Consider the following 18,950-nt stretch of genomic DNA (forward strand, 5'->3'; position numbering starts at 1 on the left):
TGCATTGGGATCGTGGCTTTTATCCTTTCCTGAGCGTTGTGACCAAGGCCATGTTTCTTGTTTTGGTGGTTGTTTTGTTTTTGAACCAAGACGTCACATTTTTTTTTAAATTTAATTTTATTATATTATGTTAATCACCATACAGTACATCCCCAGATTCCGATGTAAAGTTTGATGCTTCATTAGTTGCGTATAACACCCAGTGCACCATGCAATACGTGCCCTCCTTACTACCCATCACCAGTCTATCCCATTCCCCCACCCCCCCCCCCCTGAAGTCTTCAGTTTGTTTCTCATAGTCCATAGTCTCTCATGTTTCATTCCCCCTTCTGATTACCCCCCTTTTCTTTATCCCTTTCTTCCCCTACCGATCATCCTAGTTCTTATGTTCCATAGATGAGAGAAATCATATGATAATTGTCTTTCTCTGCTTGACTTATTTCACTTAGCATTATCTCCTCCAGTGCCGTCCATGTTGCAGCAAATGTTGAGAATTCGTTCTTTCTGATAGCTGAGTAATATTCCATTGTATATATGGACCACAGCTTCTTAATCCAGTCATCTGTTGAAGGGCATCTCGGCTCCTTCCATGATTTGGCTATTGTGGACAATGCAGCTATGAACATTGGGGTGCATATGGCCCTTCTCTTTACTACGTCTGTATCTTTGGGGTAAACACCCAGTAGTGCAATGGCTGGGTCATAGGGTAGTTCAATTTTTAACTTTTTAAGGGACCTCCACACTGTTTTCCAGAGTGGCTGTACCAACTTGCATTCCCACCAACAATGTAGGAGGGATCCCCTTTCTCCACATCCTCTCCAACAATTGTTGTTTCTTGCCTTGTCTATCTTTGCCATTCTAACTGGCGTAAGGTGGTATCTCAGTGTGGTTTTGATTTGAATTTCCCTGATGGCTAATGATTTTGAACATTTTTTCATGTGTCTGTTAGCCATTTGTATGTCTTCATTGGAAAAGTGTCTGTTCATATCTTCTGCCCATTTTATGATTTGTTTATTTGTTTCTCGTGTATTGAGTTTGAGAAGTTCTTTGTAGATCTTGGATACCAGTCCTTTATCTGTGGTGTCCTTTGCAAATATATTCTCCCATTCCGTGGGCTGTCTCTTAGTTTTTTTGACTGTTTCCTTGGCTGTGCAGAAGCTCTTTATCCTGATAAAGTCCCATAAGTTCATTTTATCTTTTATTTCTCTTGCCTTTGGCGATGTGTCGTGAAAAAGGTTGCTCTGGCCGATGTCATAGAAGTTGTTGCCTATGTTCTCCTCTAGAATTTTGATGGATTCCTGTCTCACATTGAGGGTCTTTCATCCATTTGGAGTTTATTTTTGTGTATGGTGTGAGAGAGTGGTCAAGTTTCATTCTTTTGCATGTAGCTGCAAGACGTCACATTTAATAAGGTTGTCCCAGATGCTAGGGCCCAAGAGATTCCGTTGTTGAAAAAAATTTGAAAAAGTTCGTAGACAAAGACATGAACAGATTTATGAGACTCAGGTTTTTTGTCTGTAAAATGGGGAAATTAAGACCAACCTTACAGTGTTTCATCTGGAGATGGAATAAGAATCCTGCTTGTCATCACGTGTCAATAAATATTAATTTTCTTCCCCCTGACAACTTCTTGGTTCCCAGACCTACGTAGACAGGGCTTAATTTAGTTTAATTCAGCACTTACGGATGAGCTTAATAGCCTCTACAGGGAAGCCAGCTGAAGGCATAAGAAAGACTCAGATAAGATCTCAGCTCTTAAAGATCCTCTAGCCTAAGGGGACTGTAATTAGACGTAATTCTAAGGAGCTATGAGAGTGAATTAATAGTTAACCTCTGCTGAGTCCCTCTACTTGCCAGTCACGGTGCTAAGGACTCTATGCGCCATCTCCTTAAATCCCTGAAACACTAAGCAGTATATGGTGCTCGTATCCCCATTTTACAGATGAAGAAATCAAGGCTTCCAGGAAACCACAGAGCTAGGAAGTGATGGAACCTGGTTTAAAACTCAGTTCCATCTGACTCAGCACTCTGCTTCCTGGCCACTGTGTTGTTTGAATGGGATTCGTTGTACGAAAATTGGGATCCAGAAGAAATTTGTAGTGTGGCCAGTGTGTAAGTGGAGGAGTGGGATTTGAACCCAAAGCGGCCTGGGCCTGAGCCAGGGCACTTAACCACCATCCACAATGCTCTGTGGAAGCCTGTTGCTTCCATCTAGCATATCTGTGCTCCTTCCAAGAGAAAGCAGTCTCTTCAATATTACTGACAGATGTACAATGCAGGGAGATACGTGAGCGTGATTAATGAGAGTTCACATGTCCGTGTGCTGGTGTTCAGCCTCCTGCCGGGCGGCGCAGTGCTGGGGGAGGGGGGTAGGTTATAGGAAAATGGCCTCATAAACTGCCCTGACTGTCCATGCTGACATCAGTTTCAACAAAGTGGGCTCTTCCCTGTGGGAGCCTTGAGAGTCCTTGTCATGATTTCCTCTTCATCTTTTCATGGCATCTTTGACTGTTGATTAAAATATAAAGAGTTTATATCCACCTCGGTGATCATCTGTCTTTCCTGTGCAGTTTGGAGAACATCAGGTCAAGTTTAAAGAGAAAGAGCAGAGTGCCCCAATTACACCACGCCCCTTGAGAATCAGTGGCAGCACGTGGGTGAGAGAGCCTGCCACGCACCCCAGAGAGAAGAGTCATCTGCTTCTAGCCTCACAGCCCGTGACATGTTAAGACCTCTGCCCTTGGAGCTCAGAGTATGGTAGGAGAGACAGATGTGCAAACAAAGTAGGACAACTCAGGGTGAGCTCTGGGGGCTGAGGAGCCCAGAAGAGGTGCCTTGAGCCCACACTGGGCGGGGAGGTGGTGGTCAGGGAAGGCTTCCTAGAGAAGGTGACTCCTAAACCGAGTTAACCGGGTGAAGGGACAAAGAAAGGCATTCATGCCTAAGAAAACAGCATGTGCAAAGCCATGGATGTCAGACAGGCAGTGAGCAGTTTCTTGAGTGTTTTATAATTAGCCTGTTAACCTTGGCACCTTTTTAAAGAGGGGAGTGGAGCTCTGTGGGTGCTGTGCTGGAGTGGCCGGCTCAGGCCAGATGGCGAGGGGCCTGTCCCATGGGCACTGGGGAGCCACTGGAGCTTTATCGTGAGGGAATGGGGAGATTGTTTTCTTGTAGGAAGCTCCCTCCTGCTGAATAGGAGGTGGGAGAGCCTGTGGGCTGGGACACCAGCGTTGGCTGTGGCCTGGCTTCAGTGTGGTGACAGTGGGAGTGGTGAGAATCTGGTAAAAGAGGGAGGAGGCTGTGGTGAGTCCCCAGGTCTGGTTTCGTGGACCGGGTGGGCAGTTCTGGCAACAGCTGGTGGTGGGGAGGTCAGGAGCTGAGGAGAGCGGGTAGAATTGGGGGCTGGGGCGCAGGGAGGTGGGAGGTCTAGCTCTGTGTGCGTTTCTCCAGAGTGGCAGAGGCTTGGCGTGCAGGGAAAAGGTCGAAGCCAGCTATTTAAGCTGCCACTTTAGCGACAGGGAGCTCACTGTTTTGGGAGGCAGCCCATTGCTGAGCTCGGCAGGAAGAAGGGTTTCCTTAATTGACTGCTGGTGGCTCCAGGTAACTTCTGGCCTTTGCCCTGATTCTTCATCCTAAAGCCCCGTGGAGTAGGTTTGCCCCTTCTTCCATCCTTTAGCTGTTTGGGGGCAACAGTAGTGTTCTACATGCCATCTCCTTTCCAGGAAATTCCCTGAAAGGGGTGAGGGAAGCCATGAGGAATCAGGCTGCCACAGGCTGCAAGGAACCTCAGGAGATCATGTATCAGAGGAAGGAACATCATTTTTCAGGCAGACAAATTGAGGCCCAGAGAGAGGAAGGGACTTTCCCAAAGTCACAGAGTGAGTTCATGGCAAAACTGGGGACAGTTCTTTAATCTAGGACTCTCTACAGCGCCGTGTAATCGTGTGTGTGATTTCCCAGCTATGGATTGTGTGGCTTGAGTGACAGGACTTGGACAGCCAATCACCAGGCACTTCTGTGTTTCACCAGGACTCCCAGATGTACGTTCGTTCTTTAAGTCCTTTCCCCTAACCTGTCTCCTTTTCAGACTAACAGCATCGGTCCTTTGTCTACACCCAGAGGAATACAGTTTCTAAACTCTTCACCATCCAAGGAAGCCAGGGAAAACATTATCTCCAGAGACCTTGGGGCAGTATCAGCCTCTGTAATACTGGAATGACCCACAATGCAGGCATCCCTCCTCTGGACCTGCTCCAGCTAGTCAGCCCAGCAAGCCCATCACCTCCCTCCTTCCTCGTGCTTTACCTCTATGCATGCAACCTACTACGTTTCCATGAGCTTCCTCTCTGCCCCAACACACTGCAGACTCGCACTGAACTCAATTCCATCCCCACGTGTGTGCACACACTCCTAGCTTACCTCTCAAATAGTTTCTTGTTGATTCAGGACTTGAACTAACAGTTTAAGGGTCAGACCATTTTTGAAAAGGTTAAGAAGGTGACAGTGAAAGGAAGGAAAACTTACTAGACAACCAGAAAGGTTTCCCAGGACAAATTCTGCCTGAGGTGGACACAGCTTTAAGTTGGGGGAAAGCCATGGACCCAGAAAAAAATCTCCCCAGCAGGTGCATGTGGCCTTTTCCAATTTTATAGGCAGGGACTTTGTCCGATCCCTCTGTGTCTGGTATCAAGCACAAGGCCTGTGGAGAGTGACCTTTACTAAAGGAATGGAAGCAAGACGAGAGGGTGGGAGGAAGGAAGCACTATGTTCCCCTCTCTTCCATCTTTCTGCCTTCTTTGGTCACTAATCACACAGCACATTGCAATACAACTTGCCGTGCACGTCCTTTGTAAGTCGCTGCTCACAACCAATGTCTCAGGTTCATCTGCCAAGAATCATACGGTCTTGGTTTTAGAAATGGAGGAGACTCCCAACCACCGCCTCCTTCCTGTTCGTCAGCTGGGGAAACTGGAACTCAGGTCAAGTGCCCTGCCCAAGGTCACACAGCAATTACTGGCTGATAGGACAAGCCCAAGAATGAACTTTGGGCCAGTGTAGGTTGGGAGACAGTTCTTCCAGGTTCAGTGGTGGCTCAGCCATGGTGTTCATACACACATTTAGAAAGATAGGTCCTGATGCTGTGGACTGAGTTTGCCTGTAAGTGGTCATGACCCTGGGAAGCGAGAGCAATGTGGATTATAGCTCTGTCTGACAGGTACTCTGACACTCTGTTCAACTGTGTAAGCAAAGGCAGCAGGGTGCCCCTCTCCCCCACCCACACCCTAGGAGAGCTTTCCTTCCTGGATGAGAAATCCCATGTACATTTTAATGTATCCTGGGGATTCTAGTTCACTCCTGTGACTCTTCTAACATTTGGCTTTAAAAGGCCAGCAGTTTGGGTGAGCCCCGTAATTATCCTTAAAGTTGCCCCTCTGGCTTCAGGCTCCCAGGGCCCCCCCAGCTCTCAGAGGTGGGCTCTAGCCTCTCCCTCTGCTCCCCCTCATCCCCACACCACCCTTGCTGCCTTAAGGAGCCTGTATTTCTCAGCCTGTGGGCCTTTGCTTGTGCCAGCCTCCCTGCCTAGAATGCCCTTTCCCTTCCCTTTACACACCTCCACCCTATCTCTACTTCTGTGCTCAGTTCAAGTTCTTGCTCCTCCTAGAAGCTTCCCCAGACCACTCTACCTCTAAACTGCTGCAACCGTGAAGGACGAGGTTACTGCCCGAGATGCTGCCCTGCAAGGGATGGGGAGAGGAGGTCCCTCACCTGCACATCGCTTTCCTCTCATATTTCAGCACCCGCTGTGCTAACACTTAGCCGCACCTACATGGAACCCTGGCGGCAAGGGAGCCCAGGTGTTGCAGGCCTTAGCAGTCAGCTCCCTGCACCGGAGAAGGGCAGAGAGTGAGCTCAGATGGGATGGGAGTGGAGCAGGCAAAGGCAGAATACAGTCTCATGGTGGCTGTTACCCATTCTCACTAACGAGGATTACACTGAGTGCTGACCGGGGCGCACGCCCCTCAGAATCACTGGGTCCACCTGCCCCGTATGCACTGGCTTTCCTGGCCCCTCCTGCCCAAATGCCTGTTGTGCTTCCTGTCCATCGTGGGGACCAGAAAACTCTCCCTTCCAGACACTCCCGTGGGAAAACCACTGCCCCACACAGTGAGGTTCATGCCTCACTTCCACGATGTCCCCTCATCACCGCATCTCAGTACAAAGCACTTTTAATAGTCTGTGTTCACCCAGCGTTCTGCCCCGACTAAATGAAGGAGTAGAAACAGCTCCATTGTGACCTCAGGGTGTCCTTTTCTGCCCCTCATCAAGAAAACTGGAAGGGGAGCCCTGGAAAAGCTCCTGCTCGGGGTGCCTGCGTGGCTCAGGTGGCTCAGATGGCTAAGCGTCTGCCTTTCAGCTCAGGTCATGATCCCGGGGTCCTGGGCTTGAGCCCCACATAAGGCTCCCAGCTCAGTGAGGAATCTGCTTCTTCCTCTGCCTGCTGCTGCCTCTGCTCGTGCTCTCTCTGTGTTTCTTTCTCTCAAATGAATAAATAAAATCTTAAAAAAAAAAGGGGGGGGCGCCTGGGTGGCACAGCGGTTAAGCGTCTGCCTTCAGCTCAGGGTGTGATCCCGGCATTCTGGGATCGAGCCCCACATCAGGCTCTTCCGCTATGAGCCTGCTTCTTCCTCTCCCGCTCTCCCTGCTTGTGTTCCCTCTCTCACTGGCTGTCTGTCAAATAAATAAATAAAATCTTAAAAAAAAAAAAAAAGAAAGAAAGAAAGAAAGAAAGAAAGAAAGAAAGAAAGAAAGAAAGAAAGAAAAGAGTGGCACAGCACTGAAAGTCAACAGAAAGCATTTGTTCATGGAGGGAACAGAAAAGTCAGCCCTAGCCTCATGCTTGGACCAGTGGTTCCATTTTGAACTTCATGGTCTGTATTCATTCTGGACTAAACTAATAATAATAATAGTGAGGGGTGCCTGTGTGGCTCAGTCAATTAAGCATCTGCCTTCAGCTCAGGTCATGATCCCAGGGTCCTGGGATTGAGCCCCACATCAGGTTCCCTGCTCAGCGGGGAGTCTCCTTCGCCCTTTCCCTCTGCCCCTGCTCATGCTTTCTCTCTCTCAGAAAAATCTTTAAATAACAATAATAAGAATAATGGTGATAGTTGTCTCCAACTCTTACATAGGACCCCACAGTTTGCAAGGTGTTTTCATACACATTTGACAGATGAAGAAGCTAGAATGCAGGCTACATTAATTGTCTGAGATTATACAGCTTGAAGGAGGCAGCGCTGAGGCTGGAAGTCAGGCCATCAGATCCCGACTGTGGTGACAAAGAGCTTCCTGGCCTCTGTAAATTGGTTGTGGAGGCCAAGGGTCATTAGCTGAGCTCTCAGCACTGCTACATCACCGTCCCGAGTTAGTGGTGCTCAATGGCATTTTAATGGGAGCCAAATAACTCTTCCTGTTGGCATTCGCAGGCAGCTGGAGTTTTTGTGTTTTATGGTAATTAAATACCATCATCTTTCATATCTGACAATCTTTAGGGCCCGATGAACGACTGCAGTGCACGCCAGGTCGCTGTGAACTCCAGAGCAAGGAGACCTCGGGGCGCCTGTCGGCAGTTTCGCAGGGCTGATGTGGGCACCCGGCCTGGCACCCTTGCACGGAGCCACGGCTGGCCTTAGATCGCAGGGCTGTTGACACATTAAAATTCTTTGCCTGAGCCAAAGCCCTGGAAGTTCATGCCTTTTTCTCATGAGTGTGCTCTTATAAAAGAATAATGACCCAATCAGCTGGAGCCTCTCTAGCAGGCAGGCATCCTGCAGTCAGCCTGGGCTTGGCCTGTGGTCTGTCCCTGCCTGGCTCACCCTCCACCTGGCCAGCTGAAATCTTCCTCAAACACTAGTGATCACGGCACTCTCTTGCTTAAGCCCAGTGGGGACCCCCTCACCCTCCCAGAAAAGGCCAAGTTCTTCTGCGGGGCCGCTGCAGACAGCCGCTGCCTGGGCCTTTCTTCGGTGTCCCCCTTGCACGCCGGCTCCCAGCCATCACACTGCTCGTGCACGTGCCCCAGCGGGCTGTGCTGGCCCCCCCTCAGGCTTCCGAACCCCTCACACATGCCCGCTAGACACACGTCACAAGTCATTTCTCCACAGCCTCGCCGAGCCCCGACAGTGGGTCTGGCCGCTGCCTCCGTGGTCCACGGAGCTCCAGCCGGGCTGTGGTGAAGGCTAACTAGAATCCTAGGAACCACCGCTTGTGGAGGGCTCACTGCGACAGGCACTGACATCAGCGCTTCACCGGAGTCAACTCACTGAATACATACACAGCAGAGTGTTTAACAGCGGGGGCCCTGGAGCCGGACTGCCCAGGTCCGAATTGCGGCTCATCGCTCAGTGGCGGTGTAATCTGAGGCAAACGGCTTGCCACGCAGGTGCCTCGGTCTCCTCCTCTGCAACACGGGGAATGCTGATAGGGCCTTCGTCGCACAGGCATCGTCAGGATTAAATGATTCGAGCGCGGAGACCTAGTCACGCAGTAAGGACCGGGTAAATGGGAACTACCGCAATCCCGTCATTGCCACTCCATGTAGTATCCGAGTGTCCGCTTTTTGACTAGACCTCAAGCCACTCAGTCAGGGACCATATGCGTCTCAGCTCTGTGTCGCCGTGTTTGCAGTCTACGGTAGCCCTTCTTCCTCCTCTTCCTCTTCCTTTCGTTACTGTTACTGTTACATATTCATTTTACAGATGAGGAATTAAGGGCTCAGAGAAGTTAAGGGACTTGCCCTAAATCATGTAGCTCGTCAGAGCCAGAGCCAGAGCCAGGGTAGAGCCTGGGTCTGGAAGACTCCTCAGCTCTGCTCTTAAACCTTTCGTCAGCACGCCTCCAGACACCGGCTGTTGGCCAAGGCTGGGGCTGGTGCTCATCTGAAAACTCATCCAGTCTCTGCACACAGCAGAGGGCTGTTCAGTGTTGCCGACAGATTGAACAACCTCGAGGGCCTTCTCCTCAGCGTGCACCTGAACCCAGGATGGAGGCGCACCTTGGTTTGCTGTGACATGCTCTTCTAATGCCGAAAGGGGCCCTTTGAAGACATGGGGCCCCCTGTGTCCGATTTTGTCCCGAGGGTCGGGCTGCAGCCATTCTCATCACTCCTGAGCCTCACATTGAACGACGGGCACCCTCCTGAGAGCAGGGCTCCTGGAAGCCCGTGGGCGGTCCAGAATAGGATTTGGCTGCAGGAAAAGAGCACCACATTTCTCTTAGATATTTTCTTGCTCTTTTTCTCTCAGGGTCTTTTGCCTTGGAACCCCTGTCGTAAATGCCATAGAGTGATTATCCTGGGGGTGATTCACGCTTTACAATTTATGCATTCAGCATGCTTTTATCGTAACCGTGGAATTAATAGTTACCAGTGTTTAGCATTACTGTATCCCAGGCACTGTGCTAATGAGCCCCTTACATACATTATCTCATTTATTTCTCATGACACCCCCATGAGGTAGGCAGTATCTCCATTTAGTGGTAAGACAACTGAAGCTCCAGAGAGGTAACTTGATCAAGGTGACACCGCTTATAAGTGACAAAGCCAAAACTTGAACCCAGGGCTGCCTGACCTCAAAGCCTAGTCTCTTTCTATTACCTACTGCTTGGAAGAGCACTCTGAAGAAGGCTCACGACGATCTCGGTTCAGGGAGATGCTCCTGGAGGCTTCAATATTTGGGATTTTTGTGCATATATAAAAATGAAAAAAAAAAGTCTGAGGTGTTGGAGGGAACCAGCAACTGTAAATATATCTGAGAACTTGTAGGAAGCAAAAATACTTGCTGGAAAGCCAGGCTTGCAAAACTCAGATAAGCAAGTGGCCTTTACTAACAGAGGTGTGCAGTAGAACAGTAAAAATGACTCATATCTGGGCTCAATTCAGAGATATACTTGGCGGCTCTATCTGTGAAAAGAGGCTCTAAATTGGAATTTACAACACAACTTTGCAAATATACCAGTGCCTCTACTCGCGGGCAGCAGGAGAGAAGCCATTGCTCGTGCAAGCAAGAAGTACACCCAGCTAATTTATTGTTGTCTCCCCCACGTTCTGTAAGATTGACGAGGGTTACGGAGATGCATGGCATGCAGTCCCTTCCCTCAGGGAGCAGTGGAAGCCCAAGTACTTGGCATTTGAGCAAGAGCTATGGCTTTTCTTCACCAGAAGAAAAGTGGTGGTGTAGGAATGTGTACCCCTTTCACAGACCAAGGACCAGGGAGGTGAAGTGAGTTACTGGAGGCCACCCAGCCAGTTTGTAGAAACCAGCAGAGTTGGGCCTCTCTTGGGCCGTCTCTCTGTCATTCACCACTGCATTCCTGACACCAGTCTACCAGACCTGACACAGAAAGTGTTCGGGAAATGCTGAATGAGTGAACAGGTTCTGAGTTTCCCTCTCAAGATGGGAGTACATATTGGAGAGGGGGAAGGGGAGAAAAGAAGCACCCTCTATGTCTGTCCCCTCTATCCTTCCTCTTGGCCTTAGGAGCAGAGAGGAGACTCCATTCAGACCAGAGGAGACAATGGCTCCTTAGGAAGGTCATGTCTCTTTTTTGGGGTCGTGAGTCCCAAAACACAGAGCTTTTCCCATGGAAACCTAGGGAACCTCAAAGTCCCCTTTCCTAGCATTCTCAGCATGGAAGGGGTGAGGGAAGGCGAACAAACGGCCCAGCTGAAACATCCAGGTGAGTCAGCAAAGGGCTGCATAGGCGCATGCTCTAGAGAGTCCAGGGAGCTCTGCCATGATTTTTTGCAAATCACACGCAAATGTCCTCCACACTAAGTCTGTTCTCTTGGATAGACTGCCCAAGCCATTCACAAGAGCTGTTTACTCAATGAACCTATATTGAGCACCTGGTCATTTGTAGGACCTGTGATCCCCAGCACAGAGAGAATAAGGATTTTTATACCTACCAGAAGAGGCAAGATGGGGTATAAGTATGCCAGCTGCCAGGGAGAAGGAAAAGGTCAGTGGTCCAGGTTACCTGCTGCTGGCATTCAATGGGGGAGAAAAGAACTTTGGGGAGGGTAGATCAAGGAAGGCTTTCTGGAGGGGTTATCAACTGAGCTGAGCTTCAAAAAATAGAGAGGATTCAAGCCAGGACATTCCTTATCTTCATAGGAGAATTTCCTTTTAGAAGTTATTTTTTTTAGATCTATGACCAGTGGTCTTATACTTTAAAATCTCATTATTCCAGGGCTCTCGGCACTGGTTCTAAAGACATACCAAGCCAGAGCCCGGCATCCTCAGTCACAAAGCAGAGAGGTCTGTAGGCTTGCAGGCCAGCCTGTCCTGACCTAGACCTCAGATGCTTGCTGTCTGTACTGAGGGGGGTTTCCTGCCTTTGGCCATGGACTGAGACCGTTGAGCCACTGTCTGTGTTTTATGCAAAGGCATCATGTTTTGGTAGACAGAATTCAGGCTTTGGATTAATAAGGACTGCTTCATAGTTCTGCAAACCTCAGCTTCTTTATCTAGGAAGTGGGACTGATAAGAATACTGCCCTCTGGGGGTTGTGAGTAGTAGAGCAGTCAAGGCTGTAAAAGTACGCATAGTGGATGCTCACAGCAGCAGCTATCAGTATCAGTTAGGTAAACAGGCCGTGAGGAGGTTGACTCCTGGCGGGGCGTGTGGAGCAAGGGCTAGGTTGCCCTTCTCTGCTGGCCTCCTGATAAGCATTGGACAATAGTGGTCCAGTCCCTCTCATTGCTTCGTTGCCCTGGCCTGCAGCCAGCAGCCTGAAAGGCCAAGGGTAGGAGGGACACTCACCAGCCCAGGAGGCTGCTTCTGCTGCTGGCTTCTGTCCCAGGCTCCAAATGTCTCCATTAAAGTGCTGCCTGAGGACCGCCGCACAAAACAAATGAGCCTGCTATTCCTGCCTTCTCCCTGGTCCAAGGCTGTCCGCTCTCTGCCTGTTTGGGTTCCCATGTTCTTTTCTCTCCACTCGCATTAAGGGGCATCCCTGCTGGCACAGCATGGCACGTCTTCATTAGGTATCACTCACATTCCTGGGGACCATCCTCACTGCAAATGAGGTTTTGGCCCCTACGTCGTCGCAGCAGACCTCGTGGCCTCTGGGGGAAAGGTGTGGCGGGAATGGAGGGAAGTGGGAGGAAGATGAGGAGAGGTAGGACTGCAGAGACAGTGTGGGTCAAATTCTGAAGGGGCTTGCTGGACCCTGTGTGGGCTTTATCCTAAAATCTGTTTCTCATCTATAAATCTAATGATAATAATACCTATTGTTCCAAGTTAGTTGAAGGGAATAAATAAAAGATTTATCTTAATTCCCTTGTCTGTAAAGTGGGGGTAAAAACAGTACAGTGGGGCATGAGGCTCAGCTGAATTTAAGCATGCAGAGGGCTCAGAATAGTGCCGGGCACATAGCAAGTGCTCAATGTTAATGGTAGTTTTTAATAACCCCCAGGTGGTTTTTAATTGGGCTCACTCCCTTTACTCAAAGTTCACCTCTCCCTCCCCAGGCCATCACTGACCACTTAGCCTAAAATTTCACCTTTGCCCGTACATACCCAGGCCACAGGCCCCTTCCTGGCTTTCAGGAAAGCCACGTGTTCTCAGATTTATCACCACCTCAATAAACTGTCTTACTTTTCCTGTCTGTTTCATTTACTATGTACCATTATATAGAGTTAGTGTTTCTCAACTTTTAGCGTCCATTGAAGTCTCCCCGAGTTGATGAAATGAGATTGCTGGGGCCCACCCAGGTGTTCGTGATTCAGCAAGCCCCGCGAATTTTCACTTCTAACAAATTCCCAGGTGGTGTTGAAGCTGCCGGTCCTGGCTCGCACTCTGAAACACACCACCCCGAAAGTATCAAAGAAACAGTGCGAAGTGGGTGACGTCGGAGACTAGTTTTTGTTTTATCTTGTTTATTGTGTCTCTCTTTTCGAATGTAAGTTTCACGGGCAGGGATTTTGTCCGTTTTGTTCGTGGACGTGTCCCTAGCGTGGAAAGTGGTAGGAGCTCAGTAAGCATCCTTCGAGTAGCCAGCCATCTCCGACCGCATGGACGCGCACGCTCCTCAGCGCCCCTTGCCGCTCGGCGGCTCCCGCGTGGCCCTGGGCCCCCGGTGGCGGTGGCCGTGGCGTGGGCAGTGACTCGGCGCCCCGCTGACCGCGTGTTTGTGCCCTAGATCACCCGGGCGGCCTGCAGAACCACCCGCGGCTCCGGACGCCGCCGCCGCCGCTCTCGCACGCCCACACTCCCAACCAGCACCACGCGGCCTCCATCAACTCCCTGAACAGGGGCAACTTCACTCCGAGGAGCAACCCCAGCCCGGCCCCCACGGACCACTCGCTGTCGGGAGAGCCTCCCGCCGGCGGCGCCCAGGAGCCGGCCCACGCCCAGGACAACTGGCTGCTCAACAGCAACATCCCGCTGGAGACCAGGTGCGGGGCTGGGGGGCACGCGGGCAGGGCTGAGCCGCAGGGGCGGCCGGCGCCCTTTCGGGGTCCCCTACCTCCCTGGTCGGGGAGGCTGGGGTCGGGGCGCTGCTCTGAGAGGCGGCTCTCTGGCCAGCAGGGAAAAGGGGAGCAGGGCGGCTGCGGGAGGGGCGTGGGGCAGGAAGAGCGGGCGCTTGGGAATCCAGCAGCCCCGAGGTCCAGGGCTGGCCTGCCGCTGTGGACGAAAGTATGAGCCGAAGGTATGAGCCGTCTGTGCCGTTTCCTGGTCTGTGCAGTGGGGTGCTGCTGGCTGGAGGGGCTGCTGTGATGTGGATGAGAGCTGAGTGTGTAAAGGGGGCAGAGAGCAGGCCCTTGGTCAGCGTCTGATGGCCACCCGCACCTCCGCCTTTCCCTACTGTGATCTGGTCACCCTATGCCTGGCCTGGGGCCTGCCTGGCCTGTGGTGGGTGCTCCAGGAACGTCTCCTCTCCTCCCTCTCCTTCTCCCTCCCCCTCCCCCAGATTTATCCCTTTATACCCCAAACCCTGTAATCCCTAACACTGATACATCATCAACTAACTTTTGGTTGCAAGAGCTTCGTACTTGAGATACGATGTCATTCTCACAGCTTCACGAAGAAGGCGGTATTGTGATTTGTGATCCCATTTGGGAGTTTCGGAGGCTGAGAATCAGAGAGGGTCAGTGACTAGCTCAGGTCACAGGGACAGTGGATGTGTGGCTACTGTGTGAACCCAGGTTGCGAGACTCGTGCACAGTGCTATTTCCTACACCACAACCACCTTCTCCAGGTCTCCCCTGGCCCGGACCCCTCCACCTCTGCCTTCTTCCAGCTTCACAGAGTGCTTCCCCCAGGGGATTCGGTCAGGATCTGGGTCATTTCCATAGCCGTCCTTCTTCCCTCTGGTGAGCCACTGTTTTCCCAAAATGGAAATGAGTTGTTTTCTTTTTTAAATGATTATAAAGTCATACAAGCTCACTGGAGAAAATGTGGAAAGCTATAAAGATGAGGAGTAGATTCACCCATAATCCCACCACTCTGAGAGAAGAACTGTTGACTTCGGAGGACATAGCCTTTCCCTACATTCTCTAATGATGAAGTGTCCCAGGCTGGCACAATTAGAGCCTCCTCGCCTTCTACCCTATCTCCCGAAGTCGTGGGGAAACCTAGATTTTATCTACTCAAACTCCTGTTCTTGATCTGTGAAGAGGACAAAAGTCATCCCACATTTAAAGACGTGAACTCAATCTGTGTGTGGAAAGTGTACCCATCTGACTCAATCTGGCACATCCCTGTGATGGTTGCACATTGGGCAGGTGGGATCCAGTGAAAGAAAATCAACATCCTTTTGGGCCATTTTACATTTTACTCCTGTGGAATCATTTTTCCAAAAGCAAATTTCTCAGAGATACAGTCCAGCTTGGCCCACCCCTAGTCTCTTAATACTGTTTCTGTTGACATCCTTTCAACTCGGGTTTGAGTTGTCCTTCTGTGCCTGCTTTGCTCTCCTCAGTGAGGGAGTTGTGTAACTGTGTGTCCTCCCACCCAGGGTAGCGTAATCAGATCTCTGTTATTTCCAGGGGGTTTACTGACTGACTGCACATGGCTGAGAGAAGCCAGCGAATAATCGATGGTTCTGATTCTCTGCATGGAACCCAGTAGCCACTCCCTCTGCTTGGATGTTCATTTTTCTCACTTAGGAGCAAAGTAGGTGGTTCTCCGGCTTTTTCAAGGGAAAGGAAGCTAGAGGCCGAGCAGCAGGGGCATTCTCCCGATGGCTAGGGTGAGATGCTGAGGTGGTCCCAGCCGACCTCTCTTGCTTCCTCAGCCAGCCGACTCCTGCCTTTCTAACCCTCTGTCCTCCCACATCCATTGCACAGACCACAGGGAACTTTGTTTTCTTCATCCTTATACGTTATCACTCAAGTAATAACTTTTATAAAACACTTAGGAAAAAAGAAAAGAAAATCGCTTATGTCTCCCACCAAACAGTAGCCATTGTTAACACGCTGGCATATATGTACTCATCTGTACTGTTGTATAGAAGTCCACGCAGATATGATATACATACTTCATGTTCAGTATGTGTATGTGTATAGGAGTATACGTTTATGAGTAGCTGTCAGTCTTCCCCCAGATGCCCATCCCTCTCATGCCCCTGTGCCTTTGCTCGTGCTTTCGTACAGCTCTCCGCCAGAGCTGCACTCCTCCTCACTTCTGGGTCTCAATCAAAGCCCTACCTATTCTTGAAGACCCAGATGAAATGTTGGAGGTGGGCCTTCTCTGTGACCCCAGAGTTCTGTGCATCCAAAGATGGTTTAAAACTGGGAGAGGTACCTGGTACAGTGGATAACACAATCAGCATTCTGGACCTTAATACTGACCTTTACTGGTTGATGGTGCAGAAGGTTTAAGAGAGATCGGTGTCGTCCCTGGCAGATGGATTCACAGGTAATTTTGACCAGCGTAGCCAACGAAGTAAGGAAGAGCCCAGATTTTAGAGTCAGGGGACCTGGACTCTTGGCGTTAGCACTTGGCCAGCAAGTTCATTTATGGCCCTGAGCCTTGATTTCCCTGTGTAAAGTGGGATAAGTATTTATGCCTCTCACACTGGGAGGAAGTAAATGAAATATCATGTAAGAAACATAAAACATAGTGCCTGGCATGAAAAGACATACCATAAAAATCATTTCCCTTTTTTTTTTTCCATATATATCCGCTTCCTATATCAACCCTGTGAAGAAAAAAGTCATGAAAAGATACGTGGTGAGCTCCTACTCACAGAGGAGTCGAGAAGGAATAGTAGGTCTACCTTTGCTCTACGTCGGAGAAGGAAGTTTGGCGCTGATGTTCTGAGGACATAAGTGATGGTCCTTTCAGAAGCTAGTTGTTCATATCACAGGTTTTAGGGTCGGACACATCCTGTGCTCCCCCCCCCCATTGTTCCCTAGCTGTGGACCTAGATCTTATATTTCTTCATCTCTAAAAGGGAGAAAATATGAGTAATTTCCTGTTCTGATGATCTATTGCTGCGGACGGACACCTGTCCAACTTGGTGGCTTAGAACACCACCGGTTGATTACACTCGACAGCGCGAGGCAGGAGCTCCAGGAAAGCTAGCTGGGCCGGTCTCCCCATAGTGTCAGTGGGGCTCAGTCAGCCGTGTGAGCTGTTAGCCGGGCAGTCTGAAGGAGCCAGGGTGTCGTTGCTCACATGCCAGAGCCTTGGAGGACACGGCTGGGTAGCTGGGCTCAGTGGACCCTCACTGTCTGCTGTGGTCGCAGGGCCTCTTCCCCCAGTCTTCCCAGCAGGGAGTGGACTTCACATTTGGTGGCCTGGAGCTCCGCGGCCCTGAGACAGATCCGCTGATCCTCTTAAAGGCTTGGCCTGCAATGGCATAGCGTCACTTCCGCCATTGTTCTCTCGGCCGAAGCAGTCCTAGGCCAGCCAGCTTCAAGGAGAGGGACGCCCAAGGACTTTCAGCCGCTTCCAATGCACCATAGCGCCTCCCGAGGCTCTTGCAGCGGTTCTATACAATACTGCTGGAAAGGTCTCGGCACACAGTAAGCGCTTACTATGTAGTGCTCGTCATTCAGTAAGTAGTCAGTGCCTACTGTGTGCCCAGCAAGGAATACGTTTAAGAGCACAGAGTCTAGCAGTGGGACAAATGCTGTGACAGAGATACACACAGCAAATCGGTTTTAATTGCCCCTGGATTTTCAGCGGGCAGCACGGTGCCACATGCTGGGTGCTGGGAAAATACTAACGCTGCTCAAATGAATGAATGACGGGAGAAATGAGTGAAAAGCTGCGCGTAACTTGAGTGAGCCAAAGGGAAGACTTCCCAGCGGGCCTGGTGCCATGGGACTGACAGCAAGCGGGAGTGCCCAGGGAGAGCTAGGAAGAAGGAAGGTCATGAGGGTGGCACAGCTTCAGTGAACGCCTAGAAGCCCAGGGCCTGGTTGAGGTGGTGGTCGGTGCCAGCTATTCCTAAGCCCCTGAGAATGGGGAGCCCCCTGATTGCCAGAGAAACAGTCACAGGCCCTTCTCTAATTGTCAAACCTAGTCTGTGTGGAGAGTCAAAAAGAAAGAGCTGGGCAAATAGCGTACCAGCTGGCGTAATAGCCGGAAGGGGGTTAGATTCCGTGGTGGAGGAAAAGAACTGCAGGCGGGAGGACAGGCGGGAGGGAGGATTTGCTTAACCCCCTGCCTCTGGCCCTTTCCAGGGGTAACTGAGTCCCCCGGGGGAAAAGGGGCCTCCCTGTGCTTCCTAGGGCTGGGGTCACATGTCGCTTTGAGACCTGCAGGTGCATCTGTGGTCCATTTGGGTGGGATCCATGTGTTCAGGGTCTACTAAACCCTGGTCCGCTTCTTCACACTCTGCAGCATCAAATGCTTAATTGATTTCATAGGGATTGTCTGATGAATAACCTGTCAGGCTCCTGTCGGATGAGGGGGAAGCCAGAGCGCAAGGCTGCCAGACCCCTGCCCTAGCTCATCCGATCCCAGGCCTGGTTTGGGAGCCTGAGGCCCATTTTGTGGTCATGCTCAATTTGGGGAGTAGCCCTGCGCACACCTCAGGGATGGGAGGCCATCCTGGTGGTCTCCAACCCAGGCTTGGTACAGTCCCCAGAATAGCACACGGTGCCTTCTAGTGGGCCAGGCCAAGTCCTGAGTGTTGCAGGAAACTGGGATGAACAGTCGTCCCCGTCATCCGGTGACTCGGTCCCAGGCATGCAGAAGGCACAGCCACTGTGCTAGAAGAAGCTCCTGGTTCTGTAAGGGAGGCGGAGCCGTAAATGGATGAGTGGAGATGGCACTCCGGATAATGCTGTGACTTGCGGGGTGAAGGGGTGCTCTGAGCAGAGAGGAGGTTGTGGCTCCCTCTGCATAGGGCATGAAGGAACAATCGCACCAAGCATTCATGGGGCCCCTAAGAGGGCTCCTTAGTGGGAAGCTCATCAGAAACTGAGCACCCAGGGTTTTTACTGGGGCTGGTCACACAGGCACCTCCTGCCGGGCAAAGGCCCAAAGTCCAAACTCACAGAAGGCAAGCAGGTATTCAGCATAAGCCATATTGTTTGTACACACAGTTTAGTCCTGAGTCAGCTACTCCTCAGTTAATGGTGAGAACCCTCCCAAAAACCTCTGTTCCCGGATACCAGCCAAGGGCTAACTTTATAAGCAGGCCCTTCAAAGGATGCAGTCAAGACTGCTGTAGTAACTGTTCTGCCCAGGTGGGAAGATAGCATCATCCCCACGTTAGAGGTGAAGAATCCGAAGACAGGGAAGTGAAGTAACTTGCCTCTGGAACCTCAGCCAGCAAGTGTCATACCAAGGCCAGCTGGCTCCAGAGCCCGTGCACCTAGCCACGCTCCGGGGCTACCTTCCCGATTATTCGGACATGCATTGGCAGGAGTCTGCAGGGGAGAAAGGAGTTTTGGGATGGGGGACAGCTGTTCAAGGCACAGAGCTGAGTGAGCC

General features: G+C 50.9%; 1 protein-coding gene across 12 annotated transcripts in view; it reads left to right on the forward strand.

Moving 5' to 3' along the window:
• Positions 1–18,950, forward strand: part of TENM4 (teneurin transmembrane protein 4) — a 721,916-nt gene that overhangs the window by 482,394 nt on the left and 220,572 nt on the right. For all 12 annotated transcript variants that reach the window (XM_034666260.1, XM_034666259.1, XM_034666261.1 and 9 more), the window contains one exon: positions 13,198–13,453. In XM_034666260.1, coding sequence (XP_034522151.1) covers positions 13,198–13,453 — 256 coding nt within the window. The remainder of the gene's footprint in view (positions 1–13,197; positions 13,454–18,950) is intronic.

Source organism: Ailuropoda melanoleuca, chromosome 8 (genome assembly GCF_002007445.2).
Source record: "Ailuropoda melanoleuca isolate Jingjing chromosome 8, ASM200744v2, whole genome shotgun sequence".
Taxonomy (NCBI): domain Eukaryota; kingdom Metazoa; phylum Chordata; class Mammalia; order Carnivora; family Ursidae; genus Ailuropoda; species Ailuropoda melanoleuca.